This window comes from Liolophura sinensis, chromosome 1 (assembly GCF_032854445.1).
Source record: "Liolophura sinensis isolate JHLJ2023 chromosome 1, CUHK_Ljap_v2, whole genome shotgun sequence".
Taxonomy (NCBI): Eukaryota; Metazoa; Mollusca; class Polyplacophora; order Chitonida; family Chitonidae; genus Liolophura; species Liolophura sinensis.
The window spans coordinates 49,868,389-49,886,588 of record NC_088295.1 but is presented as its reverse complement, the minus strand read 5'-3'; the positions used below and the strand labels follow the sequence as shown (position 1 = coordinate 49,886,588).

At 35.8% G+C, this 18,200-nt stretch overlaps 1 protein-coding gene across 1 annotated transcript in view; it reads left to right on the top strand.

Moving 5' to 3' along the window:
- Positions 1-18,200, top strand: part of LOC135461803 (E3 ubiquitin-protein ligase rnf213-alpha-like) — a 132,250-nt gene that overhangs the window by 18,225 nt on the left and 95,825 nt on the right. The window contains 7 exon segments of the mRNA XM_064739048.1: positions 1,544-1,800; positions 4,502-4,744; positions 6,331-6,556; positions 8,173-8,255; positions 13,504-13,801; positions 14,451-14,549; positions 17,739-17,861. Coding sequence (XP_064595118.1) covers positions 1,544-1,800; positions 4,502-4,744; positions 6,331-6,556; positions 8,173-8,255; positions 13,504-13,801; positions 14,451-14,549; positions 17,739-17,861 — 1,329 coding nt within the window.

Below are 18,200 nucleotides of genomic sequence, written 5' to 3'. Positions count from 1 at the left end.
GCTTTATCATCCTGCTATTCTGATCAGAATTTGCAAGCTTTTATTCTGTGCATCTTATGAACTAATTTACAGCAATTGATCATGCCATCTTGCAATGGGGAGAAGCATATTTCCCGCTCGATAGTTTCTCCCAAAATTTGAGTCTGTAGCATCAGTGTTTTTAGCCTGCCACTTCGGAAGAAGCGAATGCAGCTTACTGTATCGGCATAAAACTTTATTTCATACAGTGTAAATCTGGGGAAGAGATGGAAATTATCAGCACTTTTAAATTTTACACTGTACTCATCAGGCATATGCCTTTAAGCTGGATATATATTATACTAACAAAATCAATACATTTTGATTTATATTTAGGTACATTCATTCTCCAGACATACATTCTTCTTAATGTTTTAGTTTAGGCACTAATCCATCAAAATCCTACCAGATCTTCATCTCCTGCAGTCTACAATGGCCATTTCATGAAACTAATCTAAGTCTTTATACTTCTGCTATATTTCCTTTCATTGTAATGTTGAATTTTGATTTCATTAAAAAGAAAATGGAAATAGAAAAAACTTAATAGATTATAGCTTAAAATTTCACCCAGAGAAACATTTTTTGAGGCAAATAAATGTTATAAAATATTATTTTTTGTGCTTGCGAAAACTTATTATTAGATAGATATTATTCTGCCTTCCAACAAAAATCTTTCTTTTTTCATTAGAACTTCCAGAATTGAGCAAAATGTGCAACATTCATGGGCAAACTCTAGGGTCATTTTAAACAAATTACTGTAATCACTTGAAAGTAACGTAAGGTAACTTTCAACTTTTCAATGACTTAAAATATTATTGTTATGTCCCGAGAATCAGCACATGTAAATTCTCTACCTGGATAGTTGGCACATGGAATTTATACATGTAGTTGCCGGCTTTGCTGCAAACGTCCGAACAGAAGTATTGGTAGATGCTGGGATGCAGGTTTTAAGTTGTGGCAGGCTGAGGCAATCTGGACATATTTTAAATGCTGAAACCATTTTTTTTTTTCTAATTTAAAATGCTGAAACCATTTTTTTTCCTAATTTAAAATGCTGAAACCATTTTTTTTCTAATTTAAAATGCTGAAACCATTTTTTTTTCTAATGTCTTTAACGACACATTGACGACAGATTGAATTCTTATTTGGTGATAAGATGTTCATCCTCCTCACTGGCTGGCCATCTATGCTTAATCTGTTTATCTTTAACATTTGACTTAGAGCTTTTAAATTTGACATGCTTATACATGTATTTGTACCAACCAGTGGCACAGAAGCCCACAGAAAATGGATATCGGTGGCAAAACATTTAAGGCTTATGCCCCTTTTTGTGTTATATTGCTTGTACATGTTGGTAGTAGTATATCTACAAAGCCTCCTTTACTAAATAGAACTTTTAAATTTGACATGCTTTATAATGTATCTATCATTCCCAGAAGCCTGTATGTATCCGATTAGAAATATGTAGAAGTTCTGAAATGTTGTTATCTTATTGACTATTCTGCCTTCAAATATTTCTTTGTAGCATGTAAAGCAATGGCTGGAAAGACTGTGGGAATCAGTGGACCCAAGGCAAAAAACTTTAGAATGGAGAGTTAACATGGCAATGATTACAATATGGATGGTTTTCAAGTACATGCAGAATACACCTTTAAGTGAAAGCTGCTCAAGAAAGGTCTGTGAGTGTCTCTTAATGCACCCTGATGTTGGAAGTCCTGAACAAAGCTGGACCAGAGAGTGGAGAATCTTTCAACATCACTTTCAAGGGGCTCGTGTACAAGGGTAAGATTTGCTCCTTTGCAAATAGGGCAGAGTTCAAACGACCTGGCGTCAGTAAGTTTCAAGAAATATGTGTTGCACTGTGTGAGATCTGGTGTGTATAGAGATGTTCTTATAGCCTTCTCCCAGTATGGAAAAGTTATATTTCGTCATGCAAGAATTAATCCATTAACTGCCATCAGAGACACCCAGCCACAAATGACAGTATACATGTATACACAAATGCTTTCCACATTGTTCAAGCAAAATTGTTTTCTTTGATGTAGTATCTGCCTGATTTGATTTTACATGAAGAGCATTTTCATGTCACACAGGCAAATTGTTTGAAATGAATAAATGAATGCTTGGGGTTTAACATCATACTTTACAATTGACAATGAGGAGTCATGAGATGAGTTTACATATACTGTGTCTTCTGTTGGCAGGGCGAGTCCATGCTGCTAATAAAGCATCATGCAGTAAAAAATTTCAAAAGTTTTTCACATTTTAAGGGAGAACAAGGGTTATCTGGATTTCGTAGCTATATTTTGCCATTTTGATCACCGTAGTTCAGTATGGGGAACTTGCCCCCATCACTTATTGACAGATTATTTAAACTTCATGAATCAGCAGCTAAAATTATTTTAGACTGTAGAAGTATGTATTCTACAATTGGTATTACACTGGATGCCACAAACACAGCAGTACACAATAAGTTTCTTAAATCATCTGTGAACAATCTTCATATTGATAAGCATAACTTTGCCTATTATAAAAACAGCTTTGCAGTAGTGGGCTGTGGAGCTTGGAACAGATTAGAATGTCTAATCAGAACAGCACCATCACTTTTTTGCTTTCCGTTACAGTCACGTTATTTGAAAAATTATTTCAACCAGTGAATTGATATAAGCTAATGTATGTAGTCATGTATTATTGCCTGCTTTCATGTTTTTAAAAAATGGAATTGTATATACTGTTTGTACTTGTTTAATGTTCATGTACTGTTGTAGAGGGCCTCTGGGAAGAGCAAATTGTTCAATTTGACAGGGCTATCCTCTTTAAATAATGGTTTCATTCATTCATGCCGAAGACACCAGATATGACACCTCACTGATCACATTTTACTGACACTGGGCCAACCAGTCCTGTTTCCTTGCCCTAAATTCTCAGTGCTGAGGGCCAAAGTGAGGCAGCAACAAAAATCATATTTAAGTCTTTGATACGACCCAACCCGTGTTTGATCCCAGGCCTCCTGATTTCGATGATGAAGGTTCTGTCCATTACATCACTGAAGCAGTCTTTGTTTGAAATGTAAGGCCTCTTACTTGGCTTGATCTCAGACCAAAAAAATCCCTTTTGGTGATAACATAGCAGATATCTCCACATTGGTAAGCTCAATAAGATCATAAGGAATGCCAAGCTTAATTTGCATATTTTTGGTCTAATTTGCATATTTTGGCCATACTTCATTTTCATACCTCAGCCAAAAAAATGTCTTTGTCGCACCTTATTGAGGAATCAGCTTCTCTATTGACAGATTCAGTGATTTCCAAACTAGACGTGCACTGTAAGCACACGAATATTTTCTATGGCTCTTTAAGGAAAATGTCAGCTAGAATGTCCCTGGTTGACTTTCAGACCTTAAGTTGCAGATAGACAAATAAAAGCTGGCAATAGAGTGACTTTCATGGCGGAGGTAAAAATTAACTACATATAAAGTGTTTACTGAACATTCATGATATTCATACATGTATCTGTACTGGAAGGAAATAGTTGAGATCATGGATTTAAAGAGACACAGGAATTTGTTTATGGGTTGTGCAATGTGTCTGTAGAGCAAACATGATCCAAAGAAAATCAACTCAACTTGCATGACACTCTGACTGACAAAATGTAAGAGTCACAGATGTCATTATTCATAAGAGATAGATTATAATTGGCATGATGTCTGCCCCTTTGTCCACTTTAATAGCAAGCTCAAAAACATTTTTTTAGGGTTGCAGCAAAAATCCCCCAATCTCAATGTCTTCATCACAAAAATTGATATTTTAAATGTGTGCAGAAGAAACTTTATGGTGTTTGATTCACACGTGCAATATTACGTTCTCTGATTGCTACTTTACTTTTTAATTTTGTGAGTACTTACATTGTTCTGTGAACGTCACTATCTTGTACCGACTCTCTGTGTATGTACAAGTTCCAAGTAATTTACAAACTTCATAGGGTTAGAAATACTTTATAGGGTATTCTGTGTGGACAAAGTAGGCAGCATTTTGCCTTTCCACATTAAAATAAAATAAGCAAGAATTTGAAAAATAAGGAGGAAGAATGATTTTGGACACTAGGGGGTCAAATTTGGACCACTGACAGTGACCTAGAAAAAATAATTTTGGTTTTGGCATTCATCCCTATCTTGCAAAACTACATGTAGCCATAAAACTGCAGGCAGCTCTAGTTTTTCTTGGAACTGAATTAGTTTTATAGCATAAAAGTATTAAAAATGGCACTTCTGCACTGAAGTTACAGTGTAATATCTGACTTGTGTCCCGATACACTTTTAAACAATTTGCTCAAGACGGTTTGGAGCATAAAAGAAAATATATTAGTTATTTAAAAAAATATAAACTTGTATCGGCCAAAAGTAGTATTCTTAAACTGGATATGGGAGAAGTGTGGTTTGCAATTTCACTTGTATGTTAATTTTTCCATTGAATACATTTTTCAGGGACATTAAGAGTGGTGTTGCGGCGTTTTGCTGTAAATGTGCTGCTGATCCTAAAAATCATGATTTAAATTGGCTGTACCTGGTACCCTGGCTCCATTTCTTGAACAAGGATGCAGAACCTGGAAGAATTTTATCCCACAGTAAACACAACGACAGAAATGGCAGTTGGTGGGGCATCAATCATTTTCTTCAGCAGAATGAGAAATGCAAGGAGAAGTTGCTAAAGAATGAAGACATTGACAGGTGACACTTGGTATTTGTCAGTAAAAAGGTTGACGAATTTGTCGTCTTTTTACGTGGTAAGAAATTAAAGGCATCCTATATATTACAAACTTCTGGACCAATCTCCAAATTTGAGTCTTAATTACATGGGCCTTATTATTTATAATTTATTAAGTGGGAAGGTCTGCCAGCGACCTACAGATGATCGTGGGTTTCCTCTGGCCTCTGCCTGGTTTCCTCCCACCATAATTCTGGCCGCTGTCTTATAAGTGAAATATTCTTGAGTATGGCGAAAAACACCAATCAAATAAATAAATAAATATAATTTATTAACTTTAGGAGTACATGGTTATCTGTTTTTGTATTTGTCGGTGTTTCGACATTGAAGCCCACTGTAGTATGCTACATGGTTAATACTGATAATAATAATAATTCTTAAATTTCTGAGGGGGATCAATTACAATTACAAAACCAATCTTCCTCTACTCCCTCATGCATACACACATTCACACAAAAGGGTATTTACACATATACGGAATATATAATATACATTTACACAATTCAACAAACAGCGATATTAGTGAGATTCATAATATTTATTCAATAGATACAGAACACGCATTGGCTTAATTCCAGCCACGTTGGCTGAAATGGTACACATGTGCTCCGACAAGCTGACATCACATATAAAGATCATTTGTTCATCATTGGTTGGAATTGGAATGAGAGTATTTCATGAACAAAGTACCCAGTCACCTGACTGAGTTTCTGTAAAATCTATATGAACCCATGAAAGGTTATCATCAAATATACACAGTGTAGTACATTATGGACAGTTTTACATTTAATGAACGGAGGCTTTATTTTGACATAATAACCAGTTTCATTTTTTTTGAAAAACTTTTTTTTTTTTGTGAAATAGCAACATTTTATGATAATTTTAATGTGTAGAGAGTCGGTTCCACTGTGTCACCTCAGAATATTTAAAAGAAGCTTTATTACATCTCCCTCCCTTAATATACAGGAATGATATGCTGTTTGATTATTGAAAGCAGGGTTGGGGTCCACTGATGCTCACAGTCTTTGAATGTGTCAAATGGTTTATTTACATGCAAGCATCTGCCATAAGAACTGTTCATCTTCTTTGTGGTTTTGTTTATATTATTGTATTTCTCATCTTTCAGCATATCACATTCTTTGCTCTGGTTCCTGTAAGTTTATGGTGGTACATGTACATGCTTTATAGATTTCTGAAACAAAGTGATCTCTCTCTCAATAACATAATACATGTAGTTCCTTCGTACGGTATATAAGTAATTAAGTGTATAATTCTTAATTTCTTTGCCGTGTGTTATTGGCATTTAGTCCACTTGCAGTTTGATTTATTTCATATGAGTTTTACAACATACTCAACGATATTTTCAATGATGCGACATCAGCCAATATTATGGTGGCAGAAAACTGAAAAGAGCTTGGGGGAAATCCATGACCATCCGTAGAACCTTCCCGTGTATGAGGCCATGGAGGCCTATGATGCTGTTGCAAGGTACACTTACGTGAATATCATCCATGCAGTCACCATTCTTTTTCTTTTCTTTTTTTTTCAGTTCTCTTTGGCACATCATAGAACAACTTGTTCCACTGTTTGAGATCGACATGTTACTACCCAGAACTATCACGGCCTTGACAAGTCCAAGACACCTGTCCAGAATTGTGAAGATGAACATATTTCCGACTGATGCGTTGATAGCTACATTGTTCTACTATGTCAAAATCACTGTTTACAATTACACATCAGGCTATTACTGGAAGTATATTGAAGTGTGGAAAGTGGTAAGTTCAGATTTATAATTTAGCATGTACATACATGCATTTATAATTTACTTTTTCAGTAATTGCAGAAAAATAGTTTCAGAGAGATTAGAGATTTTTACACATGGTTTTGATGTCGACAGTAATTCAAGACTCAAATACAATCTAGCTGTACATCATGCCTTTGTACAGTACAGACGGATTCATGTGGAATATCCTACGCTATTCTTGGCTGCACAGTCCACGTGTGGTGTGCTGACAATGGTCAGGTGGTGTTTGATTATCTGTATACCATCTGCTTAAGTTACAAGTCCCTGATTTGTTATAGCTTCAGTTTCTGCACAGATGCTATATTTACAGCCCATACACTGAGGTACCATATGGATACTAATCACAGACTCTTTAGTGATACATTCAGCACTGCATCTTGGTAGTGCAATAATGAAATTGTGCAGACAGAGTAGATAATTTTACGTCACCAAAATCATGGTGTTTTCCCCTAGGAATGAAACTTAATATGAAACTCAATATGATAACTGCCTCAGGCGGAGTTCATACATATATATATATATATATCAGAATTATATATAGAAGAATATGTAGATTATCTCCAAAAGTAATGCGCCAAATTCAGTGAAAATTGATCAAAACAGTATTAAGCTGTGGTCATGCCAAATGGCCTTTAAGCAATAAACATATTATAAGCAGATTATTTATTTATTTATTTGATGGGTGTTTTACGCTGTACTCAAGAATATTAAAAAGTAAAAAGTAACAAAAGTAATGCGCCAAATTCAGTGAAAATTGATCAAAACAGTATTAAGCTGTGGTCATGCCAAATGGCCTTTAAGCAATAAACATATGCTTTTTCAGGACTGATTTGATATTTGGCCTAATGTCTTCAAAACCTCGTGAATCATGTGCAGTATTATGGATACTATTCACAGACTCTTCAGTGATACATTCAGCACTGCATCTTGGTAGTACAATAATGAAATTGTGTAGACAGAGAAGTAGATAATTTTACTTCACCAAAATCATGGTGTTTTCTCCTAGGAATTTCTTCATTGCTGAAGCAGTAATGTATACAGTGCAGATTATTTATTTATTTATTTGATGGGTGTTTTACGCTGTACTCAAGAATATTTCACTTATACGACGGCGGCCAGCATTATGGCGGGAGAAAACCGGGCAGAGCCCGGGGAAAACCCACAACCATCCGCAGGTTGCTGCTAGACCTTCCCATGTACTGCCGAAGAGGAAGCCAGCATGAGCTGGACTCGAACTCACAGTGACCGCATTGGTGAGAGGCTCCTGTGTCATTACACTGCGCTAGCCCGCTAACCAACTGAGCCATGGACGTCAGTTAACTGCCCCCTTGTAACAAACAGGATTGATTTTTTCAAATCAGGACTGATTTGATATTTCGCTTAATGTCTTCAAAACCACATGAATCATGTACAGTATTATAAAGTTCATTATCCTGAAGCCTGGCTCTTTACCTATGTGTACTATTGATGAAACCTACTTGTACCTACATGTACATGTCTCAAAAATACCTCCATAAGTCTATTGATCTATACATTTTTGTTTTCCTGTGGATAGTGCTGAGGGGAAATATGGTTTCCTTTTTTCAGGAGTGTTTTGAGGCCCTTGTTGCACTCAAAGATGTAATTTCTGAATTAACATACAAGGATACAGACAAATTTGATACAGAGAGGTAAGTTTGTTGGTTTAAGTGCAAAATGTGATATTTAAAATCTCACTGCAGGTGAGTGTGGTTTAAATATGCATCATGGTTTTTGGAATTAAAGTAAGGTATTTGCTCCATGATAGTAATATTTTAGCTTGCTTGTACATAATACTGTGGGAGCTTATGTCATACCCAGAGTTTGGCATTCGGTATTAACAGTTAATGGAATGGTAAGGTACATGTAAATGTTAGGGGCAGTAATTCAGAAAGTATTGAATGTGTGAAATTCAATTTTGCACACGTTATGCAGCAGGCTAATATGACCTAGGGGGATGTTCCAACATGGAGACCCTTTATACTGAATACCGTAAATTACAAAATTTAGGATTTATTAGGGTCTTATGTATATTGGAATCAACATTAAAGTACATATAAGCACATTAAAGCTGTATTGATTGTGCTCAAGTTTTGACAACTTTCAAGGTGCCTCCGTGGCAGAGGTGGTTAGCATGCCAGTGCGGTGCATTGACCAGGAGCCTCTCACCAGTGCGGTAGCTATTCAAGTTCAAGTCCAGCTCATACTGGCTACCTCTCCTGTTAGAAGACCTGCCAGCAACCTGAGGATGGTCATGTGTTTCCCGCGGGCTCAAGGGAAATATTCTTGAGTATCGTGTAAAACGCCAAATAAATTGTAAATTGTAAAAATCACAATCTTTGACACAAACCATATAATCTCAAAAAATCTAGCATGTATTGAACTCATGTTTTACCTACATATGTGAAGCACACATAAAATATGCCTCAAACTGAAATTTTTTTCTCATTTTTCAGGTCATATCTTAAATTTTTTAAAATTTTACTTAAGACCAGTCTTCATTTTGTAGTACCTTTTAGGGTAGTATCTCAAAAAGCACTTTGTTCATTGAAGTGAAGTTTGCATTCATATTTCTGATTAGGGGTAGGTGTGGATTAATTTTGTGCAGGTACTGCTTAAAATGTTGCCTGTTTTTGCTGGTTCATTTCTGTGCCCTTCATATCATGTTTAAAACCCAACTTTAAGAGCCCTGTTAAACAATTCTTCTTGATTCTGATAGATTGTTGGTTTCCTTACAGTAATGTACTGCTTCAAATGTTGTGTGGTTTTGATCAAATTTTGTGAGCAGAATGATTTTGTGACATGCATAAATTTTGGCACATTTAGCATTGGATATAAATTCTATAAAATCTTCAAAATTAATTAGAGAAGAATTATAAAACTGACAGATTACCTGAGTCCCCTCATTTTGTGTAATAGTGCTTTTCCGTGTATTCAGATATTGTCCACACAGTACTTCCAATACTTTAGTTTAGTTACAAGCGGGCAGTTATTTTCATAATTCCTCGGGGCCTCAGTTGGTTAGTGCACTAGCACAGTGTAATGACTCAGGAGCCTCTCACCAGTGAGGTTGCTTAGAGTTCAAGTCCAGCTCATGCTGACTTCCTCTCCGGCTGTATGTGTGAAGGTCTGTCAGCAACCTGCGGATGGTCATGGATTTCCCCCGGGCTCTGCCCAGTTTCCTCCCACCATAATGCTGGCCGCAGTCGTATAAGTGAAATATTCTTGAGTATGGCGTAAAGCACCAAATAAATGAATAAATAAATCTCTAAATAATTAGAGCAATGATGAATTTCCATATACACAAGTTTTCTTAATCTAACTCCTGCTAAAGTATTGCACCGATTTTCCTGAAATTTTAATCTTTAATATCTACATGCTTAATAATAATAACAGTCTGATTATTATTATTATTATTTTTATTATCATTTTATTTCTTTTATTCTTGGGAATGTTGGGGGATGGAAGTGGGGGAGTTATTTTGGACATCCAGATTTTATTTTTTTCTTTAGCTCCTAATCTAAGGTATGGTGTGTACATGTAAATGTACCTACTCAGATGGAAGGTTAAGCTTTGTTTTTAGCTCCTTTGCACTCATTTATGGATTGGAGATTAAACTTTTTTTTGTAGCTCTCTAATGTAAGGTATGGTGTGTAAATGCTAAGCTTAAGCTCTTTTTTTTTTTAACTGCTGTATATTGGGCTCTTACACATGGGTTGAAGGTCAAGCTTTTTTTTTTCAGCTCTCAAGTTTAAAGTATGTGTACAGTATGTAAATGTACACACGGATGGAAACTTTTTATGTTGTGTAAATATACATACTCAAATTTACGTGAAGTTTTTTTAATAGCTCTTTGAAGGGGACACTCATTGATGAATTGAAGTTTAAGCTTATTCTGGTTTTAACATACAGGGATAGAAAGTTATGTTTTATAGGGGTTCCAGCCATTCAGGCTTGAATCCCTATTGTGTCTGTTCAGATTATTAATATTCTGGGCAATTTTGTGCTACGTTTTACAGAAAGCGACAAATGGAACATAACTGAAACTTCATTATGTTTTTGGAAAGGATCTGAAATTGTGCTTTTCTGTCGTTTGAAAACATATTGGATTTTATGTGACCTAAAACTTCATTTTTTGCTAATAATTTCTAAATTTCTACAGAGCATGTCTGGCAAATAGTCCTATCTGATGCAGTTTTGGACGCGGATGCAGTTTTGGACACGTATTGCGAAAATTTAATTTTTGTATAACAAGAAGTGACATACTCAAAATCGAAAGTGCATATATCTCAATAACCAATGAAGATAGATACAAAGTCTTAAAGCTTAGCATCATTCCAAGGCAAGGAGTAAAGGCTCAATAAAAATGCGCGAAACTTTTGAATGTCAAATTTTGGATATTGGATTTTGTGCGAAATCCTCAAAAATCTTCTTTTCCAGAATGCCTGATGTGATTGATCTGAAATTTAAACTGCTTTTGCACAAAGTCAAGGCTCATTCATGGTGATAACTTTCTCTGTTGAAAACTGTATACATGTAAGCTCGCTATTGGGTGAAAATGTAATATGACCAAAAAATTTGTTTTTTGCTAGCAATTTCTAAATTGTACGGATGATATCTGGCAAATAGTCATCTCTACTGCAGTTTTGGACGCGAATTCTGAAAATGCAATTTTTGACAAAAGCAGAAGTGACATCCTCAAAACCAGAAATAGATATGCCTTCTTAACCAATAAAGCTATAGATGCAATCTTCGGACTTCATATCATCTCTAAGAAAGGGACAAATTTTACCTAACTGGAAATGAGGTTTACATATTTCAAGTCTGAAAAATTTCTACAGCTAAAAGTGCTCAGTAGAAATGCGTGAAACTGAGGTATGTCGTAGACCTCGAGATGAACATTATCGAGAAAAAAATTGGGTGACTGGAGTCATATTTCCTGGCGGCCATTTTGGGTTGAAGTGAACGCATTTGAGAGTCATTGACTTGAAATTTAGCTCACATAACAAGCGTTCTGTGGAGAATATTTGGAAAGAAAAAGAATGTAATATGTTGGAAAATTAATTAGGTTTAAGCTGATACAGCGGAAGTGTTTTTGTGTGAATTTTTTGTATGGAGAAAAGAGAAGAGTGTCAATAACATGCACATCTGTATTGCTTTTGGGCACTTTGGCTTGGGTGTGTTTTGACCTGATCCCTGCAAGATAGAACAAGGTCTATTTTTTTTTTTTCTCAGTCTTTCCAAAATACTGAACAAATAATGTCTGAGGTGAAGCGTATGTTACAATGTGGTCTTCTTGTTACATATATAGACTGTATACCTTACGAAGCTTTGCAATCTTTATTTGAGCCCTAGTGTAAGGCATGCATTGTATGAGGGCCATCAATTGGTCAGTGGATTGAGTTTTGGTCAGCACAGACGTTTTTTTCAAACAGGTTGTAAGAAGTATTGCACTGGAGAGAATTACATGTGTAGAAATATATTTTCTAGAAAGCCATTCATTCAGTGTAAATGTACGTCATAAATTTTATGGTTGTCGTGCCAAAGTCTACAGGTGTCTACAGGTCTACTACTATGTGTGCTCCATTTTACAAGGCAAAGGGGTGTAAACTGTTATCAGCTGTCTATTTATAATGTCACGCAATCCATTTCATGCTCTGCAGGTGGTTTTGGCTGTTTGGCCAAAGAGCAAAATGCACTTAAAAATACAGTATAGTTTTTACATTCATGGAATGAATATGTGTAGTTATGCTTTGTTAGTGAATTTGTTACTGAAGTTGCACTTTAAAGTAAAAACGCCTGTAACTGTCTTCACAAAAATCTAAAAAAAGAAAATGAAAGTATATGTATGCATAGTTTTAAGTGGTCTGTTAAGTGACCCCTACTTCGATTTTTAGATGTCTTGTCCTTTGATGGTAAGATATTAGCACCGTGTAATTAGAGAATAATATCTGTGTATGATGATGTCATTCTGCTTTATTTTGGTTTAGAGGACAGTAGTTGAATGTGTTGCCTCACTTGAACATTATGCAGTTTTACGAACTGCTCAATCAGGCTAGCTACCAGTGTTCTCTGAATGCCTTGTTTTGCATCCACATCAATGGCAGAAAGTATTATGGTACCTTATAGCATTTATGTCCATCCATCTGTCCTCGTGTCTGTCAGTATCAGTGTCAGTACGATATATCTCCAATTTGTTTCCGTGTGGAGTTTTTATGTAGACAAGATATATACATACAGCGGTGATGATGATATATATATATATATATATGTTTATCACAATTGAAAGAAAATTATTGACTTCTCGTTGGTCAGCATTACATGTTTTTATGTATACCTATAAGTCACCAGCACTGCAGCTGGCCGATAGCGATATGCTCATCCACAGTGTAATAGTGAATTGCCTTGCAATAATAATTCAGCAGCTAGCAACAACATGTGGAAAACCTTCTTGTAACAGCTTTCTTCTTTTTGAGAGAGTTGAATTGCACATCCTTGCTAACTGAATGAAACCTGATTAGCAAGCAGTTCACATATGGCAAGTACTAGTATTGTCTCAGCTCACCCAAGATGATGATACAATGATACATGTAGAACAAAAATCATTATAAAAGCAGTCTTTTTCAACTTTCTGTCTTTTTTATTCTGACTGCATGTCTTAATGTGTGGTTCTTATCAAACAATTGGATTTTATACCATCAGGCACTAATATGAGCATGTTTCCGGGTTGTTTTCACAACAAATTTTCAAGTTAGACATGTAATAGCACTGAACAGCACAGAGAGAGATTTAGAAAGGAACATAATTCTAGTACTTCTTAGACAAATTGTGTAAAATTAAACGTTAATACAGTTCGTCATGTGCATTTAATATGTATTTATGTATACTTTTAAATTCTAGAAACACTACTTTAAAGGCAAAGGCAAAGAGTGCAGCAGTGATAAGCCTGGATTTGTACAAACTGGTCAGAGGTGTAACCTTTGTGGAAAGTCAAGTAATTACAACAGCATGCTGCCTCGGGGTGTTGTATCTGGACCGGTTAGCAGAGCTTCATGATGAAGATCAAGATGTGGACCTCAAAGCAAAACATGAAAGGAAGACATGGATTGATAGTAGTTTTAACATCTATCTACATGGCATCATTTCATATTTGTCACATTTGGACATCTTTTCCCACATGACTGCAGAGAAGTTAAAGGTTTGCCCTCCATTGTGATGTAGTTTTATGTACTTGCATGTTGCAAAATGTTAACATTTAGTTTGTAATACTGTAATGTGAAAATGAAGACAATTTATAGCATCTTTGAATGAGTTTTTTCACATCATTGGAAACTCGAAACAATTTGGTGTAATTTCTTTAAGACAAATTAATGCTTTTATGGTCCTTGTTACCACTAAATTTAGATGCTACATGTACATTCTGTATTATATAATACTTGAAGCTTTGTTGTTTAATTGGATGGAGGTCTAGTGGTAAAAGGGTTTGCCTTTCAGTCGATTAGGACACAGGGTGTGCATATGGTGTGCATATCTATACTACATCTTTGGCAAAGTTTGTCAGTATCTTGTTAAAGATTGGTAGTTTACCTAGCTTGGGTGCTTAGGTTTCACCCACCCATAAAAATCACTGTCATCATATAAGTGAACAATTCTTGAGTATGTTATTCTTAGCAATAACCAGATATATAAATAAATTATAAAGCTTTATGACATACTTTACTTTGAATCCTGCTATACTCAGATGGAAGAAGGAAATTCTGATTAATTAACACTCATTAAACACATTTTCAGCTGTTGCTAAACTATTGTTGTCATCCCTTATTAAGCATTTTTATATTGATGCATAGGTGAGGGATACTCTCCTGCAAGTGAAGTTCCATTGTCACAGCCTGGAAGAAACATGGCAAGAAGCCTTGATCAGTCATCTGAAGGAAAGCCTTCTACAGGTAACAGTATTGTGGGTTATGTGTTCTGAAAGTTCATTATTTTCTGAAACAGTTTTTCACAAAACACAAAGTATGAAGAAAACACGGATACACATATGTATAGAATAAATAATTTAAGTAATATGATATTTTGGTATTGCAATAAGCCTGCTTTGAATTTACCTACCTTAGTTACCTCTGACAGCAACTGTTATGTCACACGAGATTAGGTTTTGGGGCTTGAAACTAGGAGAAGTGGGACCTGGCCATTTAAAGAATGTAGAATGTGGGCTATGTCATGATAGTGACAACCATTTCTAGGCAACAGAAGAATACGTAACGTTAATTCTAGGCTTTCCAAATTGATTTACAAAACTAAAATCTGTCTTAAAGCTGGGTCTTTAACCAACTTATGCCACTGTGTCTCCAAAGTTTGCCACTAGCCATTGTGTCAGGTCTAACCTCAGGACAGTTTACTTGTAGAACAGCACTTTCTAAATGGGAGAGTGACCTCAAGGGAGGTAATTCATTGCGGCCCAGTTGTGTTGGAGATAATATAGACAGTATGGCTTCTTATAAAGAACCATGTGCACCTGACTTAAACAATGTACACGTATAAGACTCTGTTGTCAACCAGAATAAAGCTGAATGCATATCATGCATTTCCATTTCCAATTGTTCTTGGTGGCAAGAAACAGGTTGTGATGTAACGACATCCTGACTGGAATATGAAAGCTTTATTAAGGCTTTATTATCAGTACTGATGAAATGGCTTACATGTGCAGTGCACATACATGAGAGTGATCTGATTTAGACAGCAATACAGACCTTGAACGGGATTGAAACATTAAGATATTGCAAATGTGGAGCTAATTTTAAAGTAACAGTGCATTTTATATTTCAAGCACGAGCAGAAATAGTGCACTCTAGGTGCACATAGTCCATAAGGGACAGTTAGTAGTAGGTGCACGTGGTCCGTAAGTGTTTTCTGTCATGTTACCTCGAAATGTGGGAGGAAAGTGCACTTTTTCAGTCAATTTCATCGTAATTTACGGCTATACTACTAAGCACAGAAAAGAAAAAAAGTGATGGGAATATTCAAACTCCACCAGGTAGAGTACTGAATGTATTTAAATTCACAAAAAGTTGATCACGTGACAAATTCATTAATCAGTACATTTCAAGATAAATAACTAATATTTACATGCTTCATTTACCCCAAAGTGCTCTATCTGCAGTCTAAATTTCAGCTTCAAAGAGCACAAGTGGCGGCAAAAGTAGGTTAATTGAATGGTGTCTACGCATTGATATATAACGAGCTTAATGAGAAAGCGCACATTTTTCGTAACCATCAATGTATTGTATGTACTCTATGTAATATGTACAAATAAATGTGACAAATGTAGTCAATCAACGTGTGAACAGTATTTGAAGGGGTGCATATCCTGTGTTTTTTTTTTTTTTTTCATGCAGCTCAACGATTTTACGGTACATATTTATCTCTATTCACACAGCCATTTTCAGCTTTATAGCTGTAACAGTTTTTTGTCACGTGACGTGCAAAAATGGGGGAAATTGCAGTCTTTCGCGTTTTTATCGCAAATTATAAAAACATACATCGCAGGACAAAAAACAGATTCTTTGGTCTCATAACATTTCAACCAATTTAACCAATAGGGAACATTTTAACCAGTAGGGAGCTTGTACAGTTTTCAACAGAAAAAATACACAATCACACCCTGAATGAGCCAAGGCTTTGTGCAACTGCAGTTAAAATTTCAGCTCAGTCGCATCTGGGATTAAGAAAGACAGATCACATCAGCCGTTCTGAAGAAGAAGATTTTTTTAGGTTTGGCACAAATCCAATATGGTCACCAAGTCGTGTGACCCAATGCTTCCAAAACATAAAAAAGCACAATTTCAGAACCTTTCCTAAAACATACTGAAGTTTTACTTATGTACCATTTGTTGTTTTCTCATGAAATGTATCAAAAAATTGCTGAGTATGGAAACTGTTAAAGTATGGATAACTGCATGGCTGAAGTGATACAGCATTCAGGTTTTGTCAGCAAAATGTTATGGTCCACGAGATCATAAGTCAATATAAATCACACCAACTACATGTCTTGTGTAGTTCACAATCACTATGGCTTTAAATCACTCTTCTGCTAGCTTTGTTAGGGATGGCTTTAATGTATACTGCTTTATTTCTTTGATCTGTGTTTTATGCGGTAATCAAGAATATTTTAGTATATGACGGTGGCCAGTGTTATGGTGGGAGGAAACCGTCTGTTGTCAGACCTACCCACATGCGGCTTGGGAGGAAGCCATGAGCTGAATATATCATGCAACTACTTGCCTGCCATCCTATTTATTTATTTATTTGATTGGCTCCTGGGCCATTGCACCGTACTGGAACATTAACAATCTCGGCCACAGCATGGAGGTCCCACCTTTAATATACAAGTCAAAGGTCAAGTTTATGTTAAGGCTCCTGTGAATTTTAGGAAGGAATACGTGTAGCTTGCATGTGCATATAGAAGGTGTATTTTAAGCTTTTGTGTTTAATACAGGGATACACACTCCTCACAAACCGGCTAGTGTGAGAAATAAGTCTGTTCAGTGAGAGCCTATAAAATCTGAATTTTTGAAAGTATGGATGTAATTTTATAAGCAGGACCAAGGGTTTAAGAAATATTATCTCAACCAAAACCACTTTCAAGTCTATCAACGTTGATTCTCTATACTTTATGTGCCTACATGGATGTGAGGGATAACATACATGTATATGGTAATTAAAGCTTTTATGTTCATTTTCTAAGCATAATGGAGCTTACATACAGAATGCAAAGATTAAGTTTTCTGTGTCAATGTTTTAATGCATCACAGCTTATATGTTTTACTAACTGCTCAGTAAAGTGAGCTGTTGAGATTCTCTGAATGCGTTGTTGCATTCACAATTCTTTGAAGCAGGGCTTAGGAAAACAAAACAGATTCCAGCAAGAATGACAATATATACATGTAGCCTGATATAATAATATCATTTTATACACTGAAGAATATCTGGATTCAGTTTATGTATCTGCAGGTGTTAAAGAAGCCAGTAGAATACATGTTGAGGAAGAATTGTCATGTTTAAAAGGATATCATTGGTTGAATCACACTGGTCCAGTAAAATTTATATGGTTATTTTGTCTATTGATTTTGTAGCCTTATAAGCAAGACATCCTTGACTATTATTGTGACTCGGATACAGAGTTGAACTCCATCCATCATGTCCTGGCTGAGTGTTTGAATCAAGGAGCTTTCATGCAATTGGAAAATCTACTCAAGGTAAATCATCAGTTTATTTAATATTAAAAAGACTACTTTTATTAGCTTTTTATTATGGAATAAAGGCAGTGTCGGTGTGTTGGTTAAAGTTTTTGGCCAATCACAGGGTTGCAGTGACCACCCATGGTTTCATAGTACACAGATAGCCAATCATCGGTAGTGATTTGTATATCAAAGAACAAGAGAGTCTTTCACTTCATACCTCAACATTTTGCTGAGCTATTCACATGGTTGGAGTTGCCTCCCATAGTACATGGATTGTCAAATGCAGTCCATGATTTGCATATCAAAAACTTCTGTGTTAAAGTTATGCACTAACTGCCCACAGTGTCGTTTACC